The 16,471-nt window shown below is 37.4% G+C and overlaps 1 protein-coding gene across 7 annotated transcripts in view; it reads left to right on the top strand.

The window, feature by feature from the left end:
* The window catches only part of BBS9 (Bardet-Biedl syndrome 9), a 453,139-nt gene that overhangs the window by 220,432 nt on the left and 216,236 nt on the right, over positions 1 to 16,471 (top strand). For all 7 annotated transcript variants that reach the window (XR_004682059.1, XM_035020866.1, XM_035020867.1 and 4 more), the window contains 2 exons: positions 11,457 to 11,629; positions 15,980 to 16,132. Coding sequence is in view for 6 of the 7 variants with exons in the window: in XM_035020866.1 (XP_034876757.1) it covers positions 11,457 to 11,629; positions 15,980 to 16,132 (326 nt within the window). In the remaining variant the exon portion in view is untranslated. The remainder of the gene's footprint in view (positions 1 to 11,456; positions 11,630 to 15,979; positions 16,133 to 16,471) is intronic.

Below are 16,471 nucleotides of genomic sequence, written 5' to 3' on the forward strand. Positions count from 1 at the left end.
CTTTCTTTCTTTCTTTCTTTCTTTCTTTCTTTCTTTCTTTCTTTCTTTCTTTCTTCTACCCTTCCTTCTTATGTTCAATTAGCCAATATATAACACATCATTAGTTTTTGATGTACTGTTCAACAATTCATTAGTTGTTTCATTTTTTAAATTAATTTATTTGAGAGAGAGAGAGAGAGAGTGCACATGAGCTGGGGGAGGGGCAGAGGGAGAGGGAGAGAATCTCAAGCAGACTCCCTGCTGAGCATGGAGCCTGATGTGGGACTTGTTCTCAGGATCTTGAGATCATGACTTGAGCCAGAATCAAGAGTCGGATGGATGCTCAACCAGCTGAGCCACCCATGTTCCCCTCTGTTTCTATTTTGATCTTTATCTCTACTATATCTATTTGTACCTTGCCTTATTTCCACTTGTTTCTTTAAGGATTAAAAATAGTTTACACGTTTCTAAAATATGAAAGGTGAAAATAAATAGTTGAAGGAAACAGAGAGAGAAAATAAGAGCAGGAAATTAATAAAGATATGAATAAGATTAACACTCAGAAACATATACTGTTCAGTTGATAGGGTGCAGACTCAAAGTAATAAGAAAACATTTGAGTTCCAATTTTCAGAATGTTCAAAGGATAAAATCAAATAAGTTGCTTAGGAGATGCATAGCCTTTTTTGATTCTGAGTCCAGAATGAAATTTCTGAATTCACAAGGACGACTTCTTCAGTAATGTCTCTATAGCTTATTTTTATAATTATAATGTTATGTAATTACAACTTATGAGTAACAAATTTCATAGAGCTTTAAAAATAATGATGAACTCAATTTACTGATTATAATACTGTCTCAGCCCACATCAGTGCAGTCTGAGCAGCATCTTAATCCAGGGATAAATTTAGAGTATCTACTGTTGCAAGTTTTTAGTATCTAGTATTTTCACTAAGAATTGGACAACCAAAGGGCTCCTGGGTGGCTCATTCAGTTAGGTGTCTGCCTTCGGCTCAGGTCATGATCTCAGGGCCCTGGGATCCAGCCCCAAGTTGGGCTCCCTGCTCAGCTGAGAGCCTGCTTCCCCCCTCACTCTGCCTTTCCCCTCAAATAAATAAATAAAGTCTTTTTTTTTTAAGTCTTAAAAAAAATAAAAGCACTTAGTAATTCAGAAGTGAGATGTAGCTGGAAGGAGTTGTGGGTTTTGTTTTATTTGTTAAAAAATTTTTTTAAAAAGATTTTATTTATTTATTTATTTATTTAACAGAGAGAGAGAGAGCACAAGCAGGGGGAGTGGCAGACAGAGCAGGCAGAGCAGAGGGAGAAGCAGGCTCCCTGCTATGAGCCTGATGTGGAACTCGATCTCAGGACCCTGGGATCCTGACCTGAGCTGAAGGCAGACGCTTAACCGACTGAGCCACACAGGCACCCTTGTTTTGTTTTAAAATGATCACTATTAGAACATGCTTCAGTAATAATTGAAAAGATTGAGTTCAGTGGGAGAGGCTCATGATCAGGAAAAAGAAGGGGACTCACAAAGCAATGAAGTCCTTGAGAAGGAGAAAGGATGTGGGTTGCAGAGGTTGGGGACAGGGGAAATTGAAGGATAGGCCTTTGTAACTTTACTGTGACAGGAGAGATTGGAGGTAGGTCCAGCGAGATTTTGTAGATTTGTTGTTGGGATGATGAAGGAGCTCTGGTGGTGTCTAAATTGGAAAAAAAGTTATGATATTGGTGTCTTGGAGAATAAGAAAGCAAGCTTATGAAAGGATAAGGCAATTTTGAGTACCCATTAAAGTTTCAAATCCTGAATTTTGAAGTGAAACCAAGTCATCCCAAGACAATTTTCTCTGGCAGTGATTTGTTTACTAGCTAGCATCTGAGCAACTAAAGTCAGGAATGGGACTTTGAAATAGCTAATTGCAAGTAAAATATTTTTTGTGAGACTGATTATAATAATGGACTACCAAATCTAAACTGTTAAGAAGAGCAATAATGATTAGAGAAAATTGATACATGGTGAAAAATTAATGGGGTCCATGGGTCACGAGTCTTAATAAGGTTGAAGAAGTGTCATAGTGGGAGTTGTAGAACAACAGTTGAACTAGAAGAACAAAAGGTGGTGGTCAAAGAATGAATGAGATGTTGATGTCAGGGTTCAGAGATTCTGATAAAGACAAGGTAATCAGACAAGGTGTGACCTTGGGGAGTGGATTGTGAAGATGCGAGAAGACCAATGGAGACAGGGCTTTCAAGGAAATGAGGTGTCATAGCTGTGGATATTAAAAGAGCCTGTTTGATGTTACTATAATAAATGAGAAAAAGAAGCACATTCAGATACATTATTGTGAAACTTTAGAGCACTAAGGATCCAGAGCATATCCTCTACGATTAGAAAGGAAGAAAAGCTACACAAGAAAGCATTTTAACTTATCAGCAAAATCCTTAGATATTAGAGGACAATGGAAAATTTTCCCCAAGTTCTGAAGGAAATGATTTTCAAATTAGATTTTTGTGCCTTGCTAAACTGGTAGCTAGCAATGAATGCTGAGTAAGCATGTACTCTCTGTCACAAGTAGGGCTAAGCAATTGCAAATAGCAAATTTATGTAGCCTCAGGTAGGCCTTTGGAAAATGGGAAAGATAGCTAATACAATGAACTTTTCAATATCCTGAAAGATTTTAACATACTGGAAAGAGCGATTGGATTGATTAAGGTCAAGCGTAGAAGTCATTTGCTTGTCTGTTTTGATTATTTTGCTTTCAGATATAATGAAAAAATTATAGTTATGTATGTGAATAAGGCTTGGGCCTTGAAAAAGGCTTTCTTTTTGCACCTGCCGAAAAGAAAGCATATATGATCTTGAACTGTGTTAACTAAAATATATTTAGAAAAAGGAAAGTAAGGGTCTTGCTCTGTTTCATCTGAGTAGGCTATACCTTTGTTCATTTTTCATTCAGCAGATATAGTAGATATAAAGACAGTCATGGCTCCTGTGGAGTTCCTGGACTAATGAGAGAGACAAGCAGAGAACTGATAATAGAATGCTTGGTAAGGTTACAGAAATACACTTTAGGTGCAATTGGAACCCAAAGGAATAAGGTTCCGTGAGATTTTATTTGTATCTTGAGGAATGAATGGGAGATTATTAGGTGGAAGGCATTTCAGAAAGAGGAGAAGGTTATTAAAGCATGGGGTTTTAGAGATCAGTAAATTTTCTTCTGTGCCTGGAAGTTCATGTAATAGGGGCTCTGAGAGTTCTTTTTTTTTTTTTTTTAATTTTTACTTATTATTATTATTTTTTAAGTAGTCTCCATGCCCAGTGTGGAGCCCAACACAGGGCTTGAATTCACAACCCTGAGATCAAGACCTGTGCTGAGATCAAGAGTCAGATGCTTAACTGACTGAGCCACCCAGGTGCCCCTGTCAATAAATGAAGCCAAAAATTTAGAGACAAATGTACTGATCAAATCTAATGTATAAAGTGATTCATGAATATAATATGACTGTTAATATTTATCTTAGAATTTCTTAGTGATATCACCAAGGGAATATTATATAAATCCAGATTGGAAAAAGCTTCTTGAAAAGTAAACTTAAAGAAATCATCCATAGTTTCTACTAATATTGAAGAAGTTGTATATCTGGAATATTATACTAATATCTACTGAAATTATTTATATTACTTCCTCCAACTTTTTGGTTTAGAAAGCATTCATCTGCTTATCTATCTCACATTTTAAAATTTCCAAATAGCATAAATTATTTTTATGCATTTATAATATGAATACAAACATTATTTATATTGATGAACTTAGATATTCTGACATGAATAGAGACTGACATGATACATTTTTGTGCCCTGTTTAGTTAAATATATTATTTTCTCCATTTGTAGTAGAGTGGAATGGCAATTGACTGGGCTCCAGTTATCCAAATTTATTTCATTTGGAGGCTGAAATGGTTACTTCCACCGAGCTGCTATTACAAGATGCAAAGGAAAAGAGATAAAAAAAAAATTGAATGTTCATTTTGGCAGCTATTTTATTTTTTTATTATTATTATTTTTTAAAGATTTTATTCATTTATTTGAGACAGAGAGAATGAGAGACAGAGAGCATGAGAGGGAGGAGGGTCAGAGGGAGAAGCAGACTCCCCGCCGAGCAGGGAGCCCGATGCGGGATTGGCAGCTATTTTAATTACGAATATTGTAAGGGCGTATTTTAAAATACAACTTTCTTCTTTCATGTTGTATTATAAATAGAGATTTTTATTTCTCCTTTCCATGAAATGTATACTCTGGAAAGTCTCCAGGGCAATATTAACCATCTTGGAGTACTAATACTGAGAAAATGGTTAATAATAAAAATAATGCCTTATAAATTTTTGACTCACTCACATCTAATTTGCTTGGTCTAAATTTAAAATACAAAGGTAAATTGCATTTGTATAGGTCTCTTCCATATAGTATTATATTTGATCTTTATACTAACCTTGTGAATTTTCCCATTTGTGTACATAAAAAAAAATAGAAGATTTTATCATTTATTTGTACTGAAGTTACAGATTAAAAATTTACTAGATTTTAAGTTTTGATCAGAGGCTAAGATAGAGAAACAGAGGATTTTCTTCCTAACATGATGCCTTTAATTACTACACGTTCCAGCACCATCTGTGACCTGGACTGTGATTATAATGTCCTAACTGTCAGTCTGTTCTGGCCCCTTTCTGATTCATTTTCTACTTGGCAGCTCTAATAATAAAAACAAAGAAACATATAATCACAAATTATATCATGCCACTCTCCAGCTTGAAATCCTTTGTGTTTATAGTAATATCCAAACTCTTTACCAATCTTTATAGTCCTCCCTGTGTGTTCTGGCCCTGGCCTAACATTGAGCCTCATCTAAGAACACTCACTTCCTCACTCTGGCCTTCTTTCAGTTTCTGGTACCTGTCTGACATTTTCAGCCTTGAGGTCTGTGAGCTTTCCAGTCTCTCTACCTGAACTGTTTTTCTCATCATTAAAGTCCAAACCTTATGACAAAATGATGAGGAATATGTGATCTAGATGCAAATTGATAGTTGAAATCCCAGCTCTCCTTACAATTTGTCCGAATGGCTTTGGAAAAATTAACAATGCCTGTATTTTCATCTACAAAATGGGGATAAAACTGTACAATTATATTATGTAAGAATAAATGAGATAATCCCTAAAAAGCATGTAACAATTTCCTGGTACACTCTATGTGCCAGGTAAATTTTAGCTGCTAGTATTATTTTCGTCCCTATTACTATTAGTACTACTACCGATGTCAGTTTCTGTGTGGCTTTCTGTGACCCATAGTATCTCAAGAAAGAGTACGTACCCATTTGCCTTTATTATAGCACCCTTTTCGCCTGCATTCTAGTTCTTTTATAACTTGTAACTATTTAATTGTTGTTTACTTATTTATGTTCTGCCCTCACCCTCGGATGAACACTGGGACCAGAAGGTGTTGTTCCCCGTTGTCTCCCAGCTCTTACACTTCATAGTTTTTGAATGGATGAATAGATGGAGTGTTACCTTGAATGTCCTTAGACTGTCAGCCAAAGATATTCTTGCCTTGTGGCCCTTCCATAAAGGGAGCTACATTTCATTTCCCACATTTGTCCCTTTGCTTTGAACCTACTGTACATGACTTTTCTCTGTTACTTTATAGAGCAGAAGTCTTTGTTTGCCCACTATGGGGAATGAGATGGGTCTCTCAGAGAGTTCATAGGCCTCTGTTCAGATCATTTAAATCCTGATGAAAGGAGAAGGGAAATGTTTAGACTTGCCCATGTTTCATTTTGTCAGATTAGGGATTTTGTTGTTTGCCAGGGTGGGGAAAGGAGTTCCAGTTGTAGGCAGCAGAGACAAGACACTTCACCTCTCTGGGGAAGAGTTCTAGGTACTGCTTCCTTTCTTGGCACAACATCCTTAATATAACACCTATGCCCACTGTAAGCTGTGATTGTGGACTAAGCCCAGCACTTTCAAGGAGGCATTAGGGTGGGTGCTAATTGGATTTGTCCCGCACAATCAACAGTCAGCGCCTGGACAGCTGAATTTGGGATTACTGTTGGTGTTCTCCTAAGAATCCTGTCCATGTTTTCCCCAGTGATACATTCTGATAAATTTTCACACTAACTTTGGTGGACAGACTTGCCTGGTCATACCTGAATATGCTTTGTTTCCAGATTTTCTTGCCAGTATCTACGTGGGCAATTTAACAGAAACAGTATGATAATCTTGTTACAGTGCAGCATAAAAACTGCTCACTCAGCTTCAGCCATACTAGCTTCCTCAGTGTCCCTGAAAGCACATTTCTGCCTCAGGGCCTTGATACTCAGTTCCCTGGCTTGCAATGCTCTTCCATAGATATCCATGGTTTGCTCCTTCGCTTCATTCAAGGAATCTTGAGGTGTATATTTTTTTACATGTTGGGCACACATTGTTTTACATCTGTAATTCTTTTAGATGTGTCACAATAATACCAGTTGTTTTTGTACATCTCTTTTCAGATATGTAAATTGTGACACATTTATATTGGAAAATTATAGTTGAATGGAATAACTTTCTTTCTGTAGTTTTATTTCATTTTATAGACAAGAAATTTTATTCTTTAGGTGTATTTAGACTACATCCCACGTTTTTCTACCTGCTTATGGAAACCTATTCAAAATCCTTCTAGAGCCAGAATAAATGAGATTTCCTTTGAAATATTAGCACTGTAATGTTTATGTAAAAAATTTATGGCTTTATCTAAAATGGCAAATTCTATGCCAAGGAAAATACATTTTCTTAAAGCCACTTTTTTTTCATATCTGCTCTTTGGAAGTTACTGGATTAATTAGGTTCTATGTGGCTCAAATGGGGTTTATGATGGAATCACTGCCCTGAAGCCCTGAGGCAGGAATGTGCTTTCAGGGATACTGAGGAAGCTAATATGGCTGAAGCTGAGTGAGCAGTTTTTTTTTTTGTTTTTTTTTTTAAGATTTTATTTATTTATTTGAGAGAGAGAGAATGAGAGAGAGCCAGTACATGAGAGGGGGGAGGGTCAGAGGGAGAAGCAGACTCCCCGCCGAGCAGGGAGCCCGATGCGGGACTCGATCCAGGGACTCCAGGATCATGACCTGAGTGAGCAGTTTTTATGCTGCACTGTAGCAAGATTATCATACCAGTTTCTGTTAAATTGCCCATGTAGATACTGGCAAGAAAATCTGGAAACATGGCATATTCAGGTATGACCAGGCAAGTCTGTCCACCAAAGTTAGTGTGAAAATTTATCAGAATTTATCACTGGGGATACACACTCTTGAGGAAATAATGGTGACAATGATGATAGTAGGTAACATTTATTGAGTACTCACTATGTGGCAGGCAGCATTTTAAGAATTTTATTAAAATGAGCATTATTAAGGCACTGTGTCTTTCACTTTCAGAATCTCTGGATCTGGGAGTGGTAAAGGAACTTGCTCAGTATTAGGAACCTGGGAGGGAGCTCTTCTCTAATATTATTGACAGGTATTCCTACAGGATCTCCATGGAGATTTGCAAGAAAGGCAGAGCTCTGAGCTCCTGATGGAGGAGCTCATATAGCCCATAGGAGCTGAAGCTGAAAGATGAGGACCATGAGCAACTGTGGGAGGTGTAGGAACCACTGGAGCAGGACCTAGAGGTGTTGCTGATGTCCAGACTTTCTGAGGAAGTTCACAAGATGATATGAGAAGCTCTCATGAAATAGTTGGCATCAGAAAAGCTGCTGAAGGAAGTGGTGGGTAGAATTGACAGGCTGCACGTGGAGGTGACAGCCTTGAAGATAGCAGTCATCACATCCACATCCAGCCTCTCCCAACCATGAGCCCCACTTGCAGCTGCTGAACCCTGCTAAGACTGGGCCCCACAAGGGCCAGAAACACTAGCAGCTCCCTCTGCCCAGTCGTGAGCCCCTCTACGGGACATACCGTTGCCATGGATGAGGAGGACAAGGAGATGGATATGGCCCTTTTTGCTGAATTCTAAGCCTGGAGGGAATTGCATATCATGGACAAGCCCCCCTGTTCCTTCCTTGGAAGGGTGTACTCAGGGAATGTGGGCCCTTGCCTGGACTTTATAATGCAGGATTTCTTGGTGCTGTTGTAGGCCAGTCTGGAGGACAACGAATGCTCACCACCTAGCCCATGGCTTTGTAGATGCTGTCGCAGTATGAGTGGACACAGTTAAGTGTGGCAGCCCCAATGTATGTGTCCACACCTGCCAGTACCACATCTGGCTCTGTCACTTTGAGAGCCACAACTACACCTCACCATTCTCTCTAGCTTGGATCACTTAGTGTACAATTTTGTCACTTTCATCTACTACATCCAGCAAGACCTGTTGCATAAGAATATGAAGCCAATGTTTTGGGAGATCACAAAGCTGCAAAAGGAGATGAAGCTGGCCCAGCTTAGCATCTTCTCCTTGGAGGCCTAGGGTATTACCTGGGCCTGGGGGTGGGGGCTGGGCAAATAGCTGCCCCAAAATGGACAGACACATAAAAAGACAAGGTCCTAGAGCCAGTGCTGAGCCAGAAGTCAAACATCTGCCTGGGAGGAACCAATAGCCAGGACCTGGAGGCAGTACTGAGCTGGCACCAAATACCTGTCCCAGGACAGATGGAGTGACAGACAGATTTGTACATGAGATGACCTGTCTTTCTTGCCTATTGAGTTCTACAGTTCCCAAGGAGATTTTCAAGAAAGCACCAAATGCCAAGGACCTCGGAGCCTTAAATGCTTCCATAGGTAGTGAGGTTGTTCCCTACCTCCTGAGGCAGCTAACTCTATGAATATCTGTAATTATTACACAATACTTATTGTGCCTTCCGCCCTTTGCAGCTCCCTTGCTGTTGTCTGACTCTTCTGCTATGGGATAGACCATCACATTTTACTTAAAAATAGGAATGTATCCCTTGTGGGGAAGTCCTGGCACTTTTGTGGCAACGTCAACCTTCATGGAGTATCCCTGAATCAGTGATGGCAGAAACAGTGTTTATTCTTCCCCCATCACTCCATCTTTCCAGGTCTGCGGTGAACGCCTTGAGGGCAGAGGCTCTTGATTTATTCATGGTTTTATCCCCAGTATCTTGCACTGAGTTATGGAAATGAGTGAAAGAGTGACTAAATACCAGTCTGGGATTAATAGGTTGGGTCCCAAGTTTAGCTTCGATAGGACCCGAAATTTACAGAATTCTAATACTGTATTTTGTCGTCATCATTTTTTTTTTTTTTACCTCTTTGCTCCTACCCCACCACTGTTTTGCTCTTTCTGTTCTTAGAGCGTTAACCATCCAGTGACATTTGTAAAGAAAGGTAAAAGCTGTTATATCTGACCTTAGCCCTATTCTCTTTGATGGGGAGAAATGAGGAAATCATCTGATCAGCACTGTGGGTAGAAATTAGAATCCAGAATAAGACTAGAGTGAGGGGAGGGCTGGGGGACACTCCAGGGGAAATGATATGATAGCAGAGAACATCAGGGTGTTTGCCATACACTATGGAAGGCATACCCAGTATATTTTATTCCTTTTGTAATTGAAAGAGAGATGACTAGGAGAATGAGAGGAGATATATTTTTGAATTCTGATGGAGGATGACAAATTGAAGTCCTAATAACCAATTTAAAGATGACATATATTTATAGAATTTGTCAAGGTACCATGGGGAATATAATAAATGTTTCACATGTCCACATGTCATGCTACCTTAGCAAGACCTTAGACACCTTAGGCAAGGAGACTGAGTTCATCTTTGTACTCCCAACTTTTCTTTCTTTATGAAATTGTACATAATAGATGCTCAATAACTTGTAAATTACATAGAATAGAGGAATTGGTTCTAAATCTCAAAAAGTCTATAATCTCTTGGAGAAACTGAATATAATCATCTGGAAAGTTAAATAGGAATAAGAAAAAGTACATACCCTGACCAAATGGAATTTATTCCAGGTATGCAATGCTGATTCAGTGCCTGAAAACCAATCAGTGTAATCCACCTAACTTTTGTAATCCATTAACTTTAGTTAATGATAGTGTATCTGTGTGCATTCATTAAATGAGCCATAATAATGTAAGATAATAATAATTGGGGAAACTGGGTGAAGGGTATGTGGGAACTCTGTATAATCTTCTTAATTTTTCTGTAAATCTAAAACTGTTCTAAAATTAAAAGTTAATTTAAAAAATGCATGGTTTTATGTGGTTAAGTGCACAGTAAACTGTAGACATACTAAGTCTCTATATAGATTCAAAGAGATGCAGTATTGTAATGTGGTTAAGATTAATAGCTAATCTTTGGATTAATAGCTAGAGTTCTAATCCCTACTGTTACTATCTGGCTAGATGACCTTACAGATTATTTAAACTCTTTTGTAAAATGGGGATAACAATATTTCCCCCATAGGGGTATTGAAGTTTAAACCAGAGAGTGACTGCAGAGTGCTCAAGACAGTGCCCAGTACATATTAGGCTGCTATGGATGGTAGAGAAAGAGCCAGGTCTTGAAGAATAGGTAGGATTTAGACAGGGAAAAAAGAAATATATCATGAATTCTAGCTCTGACATTTAATTTGCTTTATGACCCTTGATGAGTCTCTGAAATTCTCTGTGTGTAGTTTTCCTTTTTATTAAAAAGAGGTTGTTGCAATCACAGTGCTTGTTTCATAGTTGGTGCTCAAAAAATAACAGTTGCTCTTATCATAAATGTAGTTACTGTTACCGCTGTCATCATTGTTGTCATTAAATCAGGGTAGGGGATGGATAGGAATTGGACTTTCTTGGAGCTGAGGTTTCAGCTAATGGAGGGAAACAAGATTTATATTTAGGGAAGAGTCTGATTACAAATATAAATAAAAGAACTATTAGAAAAATAGAAAACTTTGATAATGATTATAGGGATTTAAGCTGGCAACAATGTCTAGGATGTGGGGGACTTTCTACAGAATAAATTTTATTTCATATCAAAATTCTGAAACAGATTAATGAATACCAGATTATACTTTTGCAATGGCTTTTTTCTTACCTTGTAAACAAAGCTAGCTTGCTTGCTTCCCCCCTTTTCTTTTTCTTCCTTCCTTCCTTCCTTCCTTCCTTCCTTCCTTCCTTCCTTCCTTCCTGGGACTAAAATTTGGGTGTTTTTATTATATTGAAACCTATGATAAGAAACATAGGGAAAAGGACCATACTCTACAGGCTGCTACTGTGACGGCAAACCTTTGGAATTAAATTTGAAAATGTTAAGTGGTTGATGTAGAAAACTGCAGTAAAGCAGTAGAAATCATATTTGTATTATAAAAAAAGAAAAAACGTCTTTTTTGTTTGGGTATTTATGTCAGAGAGTTAGTGATAATTCACGTAGTTTCAGCTAGTAATTATGTGTTAATAAGCGTTTTTCCTTAATTATTTTTTCTCTCTTAGAACGGTATCGCATTCAGAGTGAACAGTTCGAAGATCTTTGGCTCATAACAAATGAACTTATTATTCGCCTTCAAGAATATTTTGAAAAACAGGGAATCAAAGATTTTGCCTGTTCTTTTTCTGGATCTATGCCCCTTCAAGAATATTTTGAGTTGATTGATCATCATTTTGAGGTGTGTACGATTGTAACTCATATTACCTGCAATTTTTCTATATATGAAAGAGAAAGAGATGCTACAGAGGAAAGAATGCTAGTGTACTTGGCTATTAAATCTAGTGCTCCAAGTAGTTATTTTATGTGGATGGTAGATTTTGTGTATCTGTTCCTGCCCTCTTGCCCAGTTTGTGGTCACTTGCAGACATTAACAGAGTGGCTGCCTGGAGCTAAGCATATGGTCTGGCTTCAGAACAGAGCTGATTTAATTCTCCAACATGGGGACTTAACCTTTGACCCCAGTAACCCAGTGTTAAAACCGTTCGAGCTTATCAGCAGCCATTTGGCTAACTAATTCTAGCAGGCCATAAATGAGGTGTGATTATAAAGTAAAGTGATTTTTCCTTTTCTTTTTTAACAAGCACACCAGAACTTCTGCATCTGAATGAGGGTTAGCCACATAAAATATTCTTCAGTATCTGGCACAATGGGCACTTAGTAAATGCTGAATGATTAAATGTCTAAACAAATAAGATGTGACAGTGACTGTGTTACCCGAATATTTTTGCATTTCTTCTGTGGAAGAACCTGTGTTAATTGTCCTGAGTATCATGATGGTATAAAATCTTCATTCTTTGAAGACTGAGTTGATATTTGGAAATAGGAGTCATGTTTTATAAATGAACTGGACAAATGACAATCATTGTTTAAAAAATCTCATGTGTTAAAAAAAAAATTCACCAGATTCTACTTACTTATTTGCCCATAAGTAGACTCTGTAGGCAATTACAAAGGAGAGGGGGAGGAATTTCAAAAGGATTTTGAACATTATTCAAGGAAGCATTGGTTCTCTAGCATAACTGCTTTTTAAGGAATCAATAGGTTTTTGCATTTCAGTTTATAAACGATGATGTGTGAATATGTACGTGACAGAGAGAGAGAATATGTCATGTCATGTGAACATTCTATCTATTGTTTAATCCCTTGGACATTCTAAGAACATTGACTTTAACCTATAAAAACTTCTCCCTTTAGTAGAGTGTGAACATAAAGAGAAAATTTTAGTGCATACAATCACAAATAACATGTCATTATCAAATAAATTGAACTTACTTGGGTTATCTTTCATCTGTGCTGATAGTATTTTATAGGACAGTATGCTTTTGGCCAAATCATAGCACCAAAATTGACATTTGGGGAATATATTTAGGTATTTAGGTATTTTAAGGATTGAGAACCTTTGCAATCCTCTAGGATATATTTTAAAAAATTCATGCTTCACTGTGCAAAACTGGGATCTAGTGGTTTATGGAAGAGTCTCCAAAAAACTATATTAATTATGTATTTGTAATATTTAAAACAAGATATTAGATTCTGATTGACTGTAAGTTTGACATACAGTTTGCCCTTATTTGCTGGCTGGTAAATCCCTGGAGTTTCCGCATCAGGGGCATTTTTTTTCTTTTTTTTTTTTTAAAGATTTTATTTACTTATTTGACAGAGAGAGAGGCAGGGAGAGAGGGAACACAAGCAAGGGGAGTGTGAGAGGAAGAAGCAGGCCCCCCGCGGAGCAGGGAGCCCGATGCGGGGCTTGATCCCATGACCCCAGAAGGCAGACACTCAACGACTGAGCCACCCAGGCGCCCCAGGGCATTTTCTTTCTGGGAGGGGTTTAGGGAACATGATGAACTACAGGCACTTCCATTTGTTACATGAAGTTTGTTTGTTTATTTATTTATTTAAAAGATTTTATTTATTTATTTGACAGAGGGAGACAAAGCGAGAGAGGGAACACAAGCAGGGGGAGTGGGAGAGGGGGAAGCAGGCTTCCCGCTGAGCAGGGAGCCTGATGCGGGGCTCGATGCGGGGCTCGATGCGGGGCTCGATCCCGGAATCCTGGGATCATGACCTGAGTCGAAGGCAGACGCTTAACGACTGAGCCACGAAGGTGCCCCCTGTTACACTAAGTTTAAAACGAGCATCATTATACTTCCTTTCTCTCTGGCCCCACTCTCTGCTTTTAAAAAAAAAATATGATTTTAATTTTTGAATTAAGATGGCTTTTGGAATCCAAGTGTCCCTTAGTGTTAGCTCCATGAAGGCAGGGATTTTTGTCTGTTTTATTCGTTGCTATAATTTCTAGCACCTAGAGCAATGCTTGGCCTTGGGATCAATAATAGTTGTTAAATGTTGAAATTCTGACACATGAAAACATTTCAATCACTGATGTTTGGTTACAGATTCAATGGAATGATAACCTGGCTGATGTGTCAGTCATTATTGAAAGTGTCTTCTTAAATTTTTTTGTTTCATGAATTTAGTAAATAAAATATTACAGCTAGAAATTATATTATTAAAAGAGTGTATTATTGATAATCAGGCTAATATTCTTTTTTAAAAATTTAGTAATTTAAAAAAATATCATTTAACTTTTGGTCATGAAAGTGTTTGTTTTTTTTTCCCTTCAAGAGAATATTCTTTGATTTAGTTACTTAGTGCTTCTGAAAATGGAATTAAAAGACAGTAATAAAATTACAAGTTTTTTTTTAAATCATGTGTCTGGAGAATGCATACACTGAAAAGGAAGTTTGGTTTGATATAAGAAATGTAAACTGTAATATGTTTGATTTCTGAACTTTTTTTTTTTTTTTTTTTTGAGAGGGGCAAAGAGAGAGCAAGGTTGAGCAGGAGGGTAGGGGCAGAGGGAGAGGAAGAAAGAATCTTAAGCAGGCAGAATCTCAGGACCCTGAGATCATGACCTGAGCTGCAATCAAGAGTCGGATGCTTAACCTACTGAGCCACCCAGGTGCCCCTGATTTCTGAAGAAAATGCTATTTATTTCAGGACTAGTTGATGACTGTTTTGTAAAGTTGAATTAGCAGTTCACATAATCTGATTTCATGGAGGGTTCCTTCTACTCTATGACTCTCACTAGCTTCTTTTAATAGTACTAAATTCGAAGGTTATGAGAAGAGTTGTAGTAAAAAGAGTCTATTTTTGATTCTCATCTTCCAGCAACTCAGTCTCCTCTTTGGAAGCAACTTCTGGTGTCCTGTTTCTTGTGTATATTTTTAGAATATGCAGTCACAACTATGTTAATGTACAGATTTCTTTTTAAAAAATACATGAATGGGGGGCGCCTGGGTGGCTCAGTCGTTAAGCGTCTGCCTTCGGCTCAGGTCATGATCCCAGGGTCCTGGGATCGAGCCCCGCATCGGGCTCCCTGCTCAGCGGGGAGCTTGCTTCTCCCTCTCCCACTCCCCCTGCTTGTGTTCCTGCTCTCACTCTCTCTCTGTCAAATAAATAAATAAATCTTTAAAAAAAATTAAAAAATAATAAAAAATACATCAATGGTAGCATATTATACATGCTACTCTTCTGTATTTTGTTTTTGTTTTTGCTTTTTGCTTTGTTTCATTCCGTGCATCTTTGGATAACATTGCATATTAGTACTTAGTAGTTCTGCAAAGTAGTCTTTTTTTATTATTTAACCCGTCCCCCTATTGATGGGTATTTTAATTATTAATAATATCCTACTATAATACAACAGAACAAATAATTCTATAATGAATATCCTTGTATGTACATTACTTTTTGCAAGTATACCTCTAGGATAAATTCCTAGAAATGGGCTTGCTAGATCAAAGGCTATATTTGAGAGCTATTTGTATTAGCTTTTCTATAAATTTTGCCCTTTTTTCTATTGATTCTCTTTTCTTACTGATTTGTATTGGATTTTGGTCCTTTTCTCTTTGATTCTTAAATGCTTTCTAGATATTATGGGCTTGACTTTTTGTCTCTGGTTATTGCTATTATTTTTTGCAGTTTGCTGTCTTGTCACTTTACTTATGATATTTTTCTTTTTTTTAGCTGTATAGAATTCCTTTTTTTTTTTTCCTTAGTTACAAATTTATCAGAGGTGTGAGTGTGTATGTGTCTGGTTTTTGGCTTTTGAGTTATAAGGGTCTCTCTCTTGCCAAGATTATTTAAAAATTCTAATTTTTCTAGTACTTTTATTGTGTCTAAACTTTTTATTCCTCCAAGTGATTTTGCTGTAAAGACTGGGGGAGAAATTCTTATTCTTTTGTCTCTGTAATCAGTTATTACAGGACATTTATTAAATAATCTGTCTTTTCCCCAGTGATACTAGGTCATCTTTACTGAATTTCCATTTGACCTATCCTACTCTATTATCTATGTATCTATCTATTCATGTACCAAATGTAACAGTTTTAATTCTCTTAACTTTATAATACATTTAAATTTCTTCATTACTCTCTTTCAGGCTTTAATTGTCATTGCCTGTATTCTTACTTTAAATGTTTTTTTGTGCACATTTAACCTGAATTTAAGAAACTCTTTATTGTAGTTGCGGATAAATGGTGAAAAATTAGAAGAACTCTTATCTGAAAGAGCCGTACAATTTCGGGCCATTCAACGCCGACTATTGACAAGATTCAAAGATAAAACACCTGCCCCCCTCCAACACCTGGACACCTTGCTAGATGGAACTTACAAGCAGGTAAATATGATATCAATGATAGTTTTCCACTACTGGATATAATTTTTATCCCTCGCCCTAGAGTCATGTATTAGAATACCAAGATAAGGTAATTTCTTTCCTGTGTACCGTGGAGCAGTGAATAGCATGAGTCAGGAAAACCTGAGTTCAAACGTCCAGCTTTGCAACTTTCTAATTATTGATCTTGAGCAACTTACATAAGATCCATCAGTCTCCACATTTTACTCAGAGTTATTGTGAAGATTTTTGATCATTTTGTGAAGAAGCCAGCCAGCACAATGCCAGGCACATAGTGTGTGCTTGACAGATAGTAGCTATTATGCTTAGTGTTATTATTAA

This window comes from Mirounga leonina, unplaced genomic scaffold (genome assembly GCF_011800145.1).
Source record: "Mirounga leonina isolate KUSES-001 unplaced genomic scaffold, KU_Mleo_1.0 Mir_174, whole genome shotgun sequence".
Lineage (NCBI taxonomy): Eukaryota > Metazoa > Chordata > Mammalia > Carnivora > Phocidae > Mirounga > Mirounga leonina.